At 56.3% G+C, this 6,934-nt stretch overlaps 2 protein-coding genes across 2 annotated transcripts; both read right to left on the bottom strand.

Annotated features, from left to right (window-relative positions):
• Positions 1-2,803: 2,803 nt before the first annotated feature.
• On the bottom strand, positions 2,804-3,166 carry CHGG_05755 (uncharacterized protein; the record flags this gene model as incomplete). Its single annotated transcript, XM_001221849.1, has 1 exon — positions 2,804-3,166. One exon carries the CDS (start codon positions 3,164-3,166, stop codon positions 2,804-2,806), a length of 363 nt encoding a protein of 120 aa, XP_001221850.1.
• A 580-nt stretch (positions 3,167-3,746) lies between these two features.
• On the bottom strand, positions 3,747-6,920 carry CHGG_05756 (uncharacterized protein; the record flags this gene model as incomplete). Its single annotated transcript, XM_001221850.1, has 5 exons — positions 3,747-3,978; positions 4,046-4,294; positions 4,347-5,377; positions 5,454-6,661; positions 6,806-6,920. The coding sequence occupies 5 exons, from the start codon at positions 6,918-6,920 to the stop codon at positions 3,747-3,749; spliced, it is 2,835 nt and encodes a 944-aa protein (XP_001221851.1).
• Between the last annotated feature and the right edge of the window lie 14 nt (positions 6,921-6,934).

Here is a 6,934-nt window from a genome sequence, read left to right on the forward strand (position 1 = left end):
ATCGCATTTAAAACGTCGCTTTCTTTACACAGTACGTTGCAGCTGCAGTCTTGACAAACCCGCCATAACGAAGAGATCGAGTTGTCGATTCAAGATCCAAGATCCAAATTGCTTTGAAGAGCTGGCAGGGCCCTTCTTTGGGTCCCCGTCCCTGATTGCGATCGCCAACCACAGCTGCCCAACGCCCCGTTGTGCCGCTCTCATGGCGCTCTGACCACGGCTCAGGAACAGATTTGATTCAGCTTCTGTCAGCCTCGGCCGGGCACGGGCGAAACTCTCTTTTGCGCTGGTTCTGAGGCGCAGCCCGATCGAGAGAGCTCGTGTCCGGTCCACTTTCACCCGCAGACGGTCGGCGAGGTACATACGTACTGTGTACTGATCGAATAGATGCCGAGATAGTCACATTTCATGCCGATACTATGACGAAACACGAGTTGGTGATGAACTTATGATGTATCCAATGTCGATTCCGGCGGGGAATGCCGAGCCTGACTTTGCCAAACCTCCTCCCTCCCGCGCGCCTGCTTGGCGCCGGATCTGGGCTGCGCCCCTAGGGGGGCCGATCCTTGATGGTGTGGTGGGAGTGTCAAGTTGGAGGGCCTTGGGCAACTTGCCGCTCACCTCGCGGTGGGATGGCGTTTGATTCGCCCGACAGCGTGGCATCCCTTGATCCAATCCCCGCCCGAGGAGAGTCGACTTCACTTTGGCTCTCGCAAGTCTCCGTTCTGGCTTGACCGAGGTTTCACTCAACGACCGATCGAGATTACCGCAGCCTGCATGCTGCACTGTCGATGTACCCGAGCATGCTAGAGACTTGGCGCGATGGGGTGGAACCAAGGCTCGAGGTGTTGCTCGTTGTCGACTCGCCTCTCTGCCTTGACTTCTCGAGGATCACGGGGTCTTGGTTGGCGGTTATCTTATCTGGGCAGCTAGGCTGCCAAGCGGGGCAACTGTGTTGCCCCTCCTCATGTTGTCATCAAACGTTCCCCAACTGTTGCTGGTTGGACGCTGACCTGGAATCGACCCCAGTACGGGAAACCCCGAATCACATTCCGAGCCAACCTTCATGGCGGCGGTTGATCACAGGGCTCGGGCTTACCAAGGACCAACAGTTTACCCGACATCCTCACGGGATACCCTCCCATAATCAACTAAAATTGAAGCTGCGGCTCCATGTACAACGCGGCAATGCAATACTACCGTTGGACACATGTTCATATGATGGGCCGGCGGCAATGGTGACTGAAGTGAAACTTGGACAAATTGCGCCCGGAATATGCTGTGTATATAATGGGAAGTGTTTGCTTTACTGGGTTAGTGTCGTCTTCTCCCTCTAGCAATCTCGAGTATGGATATGGCGTAGGCGGCTGGCCCTATCAAGAAACAGACGTTACCCAACACAACGCTCCTTTGGGTAGTTATTACAAGTGAGAGGTTCATGCCCGCTCATGGATCGTGTGTTGTGGGTCATTAATCGGCCATGGTCAAGTACCTATGGCACCTCTACCAAGTTGAAGTAGTGGGATTACTAGGTATGCTTCACACTTATGGGGGCATCGTGAGAGTGGTAGGGTACTCTTGAAAAGGAAAAAGATAAAAAAGCACACCCCCTCAGCACCTCGTCTCTCCCACGTTTGTTTTTGGGATTGGCGGGTTATCAAGTTTTATACTTTCTAGATTCATCCTTTATCGCCAGGACTTCCCTGCTTTCTCTTCACGTCCCTACTGAGCAGGAGACTTCTAACACTTCTGTCCGCGGTAGATTTACACGAATGTGATATGCCAAGACACCTCATCAAAATATTAATATATCACAACGGGTACATCACGTCACCTACGTTGGTGGTGTGCGTGTGGTGTTGAAGTACAACTCTTTCACCATAGGCAGGTCTTGGGCCAGCAGTGTTAGCTGGCGCATTACTTCGACTATATCCTACAGGGTACTGGGGGTCAAGCATGCCATTAGGTAAAACTCGAGGCTGTAACTTTTAGCTGGTTCAGCACCAGCTCATGAGGTATTCCGACAGAGATATATCTGACACTCGCGCTACCAACCCCTACCAATCACAAACCTAAGCCAGCTAGCAGTATGCTCCTCCGTGACTCCCTGTCTCGATAGATGTGATAATTCCTCGCCTCCCGACGCCCCCGGTTGACTCCGTACAGCAATTATAAACCCGACAACTAGAATGAAGACGTATCCCTCCGCCCGGCCCTCCATAATAGACCTGTTTCGCATCCACCCATCCATCCTTCCATCCATCCATCCACCCACCCATCCCTATTGCTGGATCCGCCTCTCTGTCTTGGAAAAAAAGCCAAAGTCGAAGCGGTAAAAGAAGAAATGCTCGACACGAAAAGTTACGGAAAGGGGAATCGATAAATCAGTGCGCAGGGAACTGTAACGTCGACGAAGATGAAAAAAGCGAAGAAAAGCCCATGGCCATGCCCCTAAAGGCCGGCTCATTCCTCCTTGTAACCTTTCCTGCCGGCTTGGGTTGTCCGGGGGGCGTGCCGACTCAAGACCCAACGATAGAGAAGGTGAACAGAGAAGGCGAAGGAAAGTCATGTCAACCAAATGGTGACGAGGTTAACGCGGGCGTGGTAAAAGAAAAAAAAACCAACAAACCCGCTTCCGCTTTAAGCAGTATCCCCCTGGAAAGAAGGGGGGAAAAGCAACGTAAAGCATAAGCATCCCCCCCCCCCCCCCCCCACCCCACCAGAATTTCAGGGGGGGGCCTAGAAAGAAACCCAGCCACAATACTCATACACCGCGACCCTCCCCCACCAGCAAGAAGCGCAATCACTTCTTTCTCGCCGAGCTCCTCACGGCCTTGCGCAGGAACCTCCCCCCCGCGACAGCCGCAGCAGCAACCTCACTTCCTAGTCCTTTTCCTCGGACTGTCGTTTGCCGCAGCTGCCACTGCTGCCATTCCCACCGGCTTTTCTCGCATTCACACTTCGCGCCCACACCTGCAACAGTCGCAGTCGCAGCAGTACCACCACCACCGGCAACAGCGCCATTAACCAACCCCCCATGGCCCCCGTCAAGGCCCAAGCCCAAGCCCAAGCCCACGCCACCGCCGCCACCGTCACCGTCACCGTCACCCAGAGAGGGCACGCCATCCTTTCCCCCGTCCCCATCACCAGCGATAGTGATGGTCATTTCGTCATCGACATCAAACTCCAGATCCCGCAGGGCCTCTTCGTTTATGTCGGTCAGCTCCTCGCTCAGGCCGCGCAGGGCGTCGCGCCCGGGGGTCCACTGCCACCTGGGCGGCGCTGGTGCCGCGTAGTTCGAGAACCGTCAAAGGTACCCAAGGGATGCCGCCCCTGGGTGAGGAAATTGCTGGTTGTGGTGGCAGTGGTGTTGGTGTAGTGGCTGTGGTTGGGGTTGTGGGATGAGGCCCCGTCAGCGTCTGCGGTGCTGACGGCGGGTTTGGTTGCTGCGGGTAGAGTTTGAACAATGAAAGGAGGCCGCGGAGCCCGGTGTTGGAACGCGGTGGTGTGAGCGTGTTGGGGGTTGTTTGTGGCTGTCCCGGCATGTTGGTGGGAATAACCGGCATCTGGTAGGGAGGGCGGGGAGTTGGAGTGTTATGGTGGTGAAGCCATTGGTGAGGTGGGGGGTAGATTCTTTGTGGGGCTCGCCGGTCAACGGAGTGGGCGGCGGAGAGGTAGACTGTTTGGGTTTCGAAATCGGCCCATCGTGTTCGTCGTGGCTCGTGGTAGCCGCCGCACGCTCTATATTAATCTTTCTTCCGGGTTCCGGCGCCATTTAAGAGGTCATCAGGCTCGCCTTCAGCGTCCGCCTCGCCTTCGCTGTGGTCGGCGACTATGATCTGGCCCTCGACCGGGGCGTCGGCCATGTCCACATCCTGGCTTTGGCCGGCTGCCGTGTCTTCGTCGCTGGACACCGTGATGCTGGCAATGGGCTGTCGCCGCACCTGGATGCTCGCCTCGAGCATACCTTCGAGCTCCCTGTGAAGCACGTCATATGGGCCGGTCGAGGATCTCAGCCTCGGCCTTCAGGGCTGCCTCGAGGAACGGCTGCAGCAATTTGAGGATCCGCTTGCCCAAGCGCCTCCGGGCGCCAACCTCTGCATAATTGTGATGTTTAGATGGCGAGGCCTCGACAGGCTCGGAATCTGGAGCTGACGAGGTCGGGCCTTTTTCGATGCCGGCACTAATAGCCTGGCAGAGCTCTTGGGTAAACGGTAAGGTCGTCACATAGTAGCGCCGGTCCATCTTCTCTTGCAGCTCCTGAAAGGCTTCCTTGAAAACGTTTTTATCCAGGCTAAACACGTTAGCTACGTTCAAGATAACCGGCACTCCCGGAGACGACTCACCAAAATGCCTTTTCGAGGATTGGGTGCAGTTGGTTGTAGATCGGAAAATAGCAGGTGTTGATCATCTCCATTTCGAGCTCGGCCGCCTCAAGTTTTAGTCTCTCGCGTTCTTCGATCAGGTGGCACAGATCCTTGAGCTTGGCAAGCTCGTCGACAAGGTTTCCACAAAACTCGACTCTCCTGTCAAGCCGTGCCTTGCCGGAGGGCCCCATGGCTGCGAAGTTGCGGCGTGTCAATTCCATGGATGAAAACGTCTCCATCTGCAGCTGTAGTCGCTTGAGCAAGGCGGCGCCGCGGCGTGCCTCGCGCTTGAGCGTCCAGTATTTGCAGGCTTCGCTCACAAAGTCCTTGCGTTTCCTAATGGGAAACCTGGCGAGTGCGCTTTCAACTAGGTCGAAAACGGCCTGTGGAATAATAGGCGCACCGGACGGTAATTTCCAGATGTTTTTGGGTGGTTGACCCTTCTTCTTATCGGCGAGCACAGCCGAGACCTTTGCTCCAGTGATTTGGGATTCGTCAGGTGGTCGTTCGGTCATAGCGTTGCGGTGCGTTGCGGCCAGTTGTAAGGCCGAAGCCTGGCTATCGGCCCAGAGACGGCCCTTCATGGTGCGTTTATAGAAGCGCTTAGCTTCCTTAGTCGCCTGGGCGACGCCGTTCTCCTCGGCGTAATCTGGCGGGCAGTGCTTATCGCAAAAGGCCTTCAGCGGAAGAGTGCCATCAAGCACCGCAAGCGCCCCCTGGCTATTCTTCATCTTAAGGAAGAGACGGCACCGGCGGGCACAGGTCACATGGAAGGCCTGATAACAGCTTTTGTTAGAACACTGGATGCAGGCTCCCATCCGCTGGCTACAGATGTAGCACGTCAACCTCCACCGCGTCTTGGGCACTTTTTCGACCTCCATGACAGGCTCCATAAAGGTGTGATTTCCGAGAGAGACCTCGGGGATCCACATGGCGCACAACAGATGCGCCCATTTTGAGGAGTTCGTTTGCTTGAACGCGCCATCGGTATTGGGACAGAAAATGCAGGTCTACGATCTTTCGTTAGCATCACCCACACCTGACTGACATCGACATTAGGGCCTAAAAGACGTTTCAAGCACTTACCGGAATGCCACGCCCAATAAGCTGGCATTTGCGACACAACCACTGTCCCTCGGGGATAAAAGGAACGCCGTAGCACTCCTGGTGGACAGCAAGGTCGCAACCGTCGCAGAACACGATCGCGTTCGTGTTCTCGCAATCGCCATCATCGCAAATGGCGCATTTACTATCCTGCTCCTCGCCTGCCTGTGGCTCACCGTTGACCGCGGCTGCCGAGCTCGACCGAGGCCTGTGGGTCTGCGGCGGCTTGGGGTTCGGTTTTGGTATCCTTTTCTCGAGCGCATGCCACTCCTTTTCAATTTTCGTTATCGCGATCTCGAATATTTCGCGGGTTATCGGGTCAAGATCGGTGGACTTGCGCTGGCCGTTCAACTTCTCAAGCCACATGTCGTCTTGCTCGTCCATGTCATACTCGACCCGGCCCACGGCGCCGGCCGAATGCTGGACAGCATCGCCGTCGGGCTTCGCCGCGCCGGACTGGTCTGTCTCCTCTTCGATATTCGCGTCCGTCGCCTTGATCAGATTGCGGTCCGGTCGAATGAAGTTGTCGCTCTCTTGATATCCGACATTCATCATCGACTTATCGACGTATCTGGCCTGCCCGAAAGTCTTGCTCTCGAATAAGGCAATCCGGTTGGTTTTGCGGTACTGGGGCTGCTTCAAATCGAGACGCTCCTTGGAGGTCTGGCCAGAGATGGGAAGGACCTTGGGGACCTTGGGGCCTGCGCCAAAGTCGAGGGTTCGGGTGGCATACAACGAGAACGACTCCCGCGCGGGCCTGCCAAGCCGGCGCCTGGTGGGCGTATCTGCTAGCGTTAAACCGATAGACTGCTTGTCTTTCCCGCTTGGCGTTCCGTTTACCTCGTTTGTCAAACCCGGGTTGGCCTCCTTGGTGGGAGTGCCTGTCCCGTTCATGGCAGAGGCCTGGGCAGCCGGGGTGGGTGGGATAGATTTTATGATTCCGTCCACTTCGTCTGCCTGGAGAACAATAAAGGTGGCTTCAATGTCAAGATTGGGGTGGAACTCTTCCCATCCGCGTTCCTCGCGCGGCTTGTATCCTTCGCTCTGCACGACGGCCGCGGCCACAGCTGCCGCGGAGCTGTACTGCATATCATCTCGTTCGTCGCGATTCACAGCAGTTCTGATTCTCGTGCTTCGTTCTCTCCGAGGGAATACGGCGGGGGAAGGTTGCGCCTGGGTCGCGGCGGACGCTCGGGGACGCGACACAGTTGTTGAGGGCGCAAGTGATTCGGTTGGGGATTTCGGCCCCGTCCTCATCAACGAAAGCGTCCGCCACCGGCCAGGGCACCAGGAATATATCGGCGTCTCTTTGGTGGAGGTTCAGTGGGCTGGACCGTTCGTCCAACGTTTCGTTTGGATCGAGACGCGTTTGCCGGAGCCGGGTCCCTTGGGGCGGCCTCGGGGACGGTCTCGTTGCAGTGCCGCCTCGGTTGACGGAGCCGGAGCCATGACTCGGCGACTAG

This window comes from Chaetomium globosum, genomic scaffold (assembly GCF_000143365.1).
Source record: "Chaetomium globosum CBS 148.51 scaffold_3 genomic scaffold, whole genome shotgun sequence".
NCBI classification, from domain to species: domain Eukaryota; kingdom Fungi; phylum Ascomycota; class Sordariomycetes; order Sordariales; family Chaetomiaceae; genus Chaetomium; species Chaetomium globosum.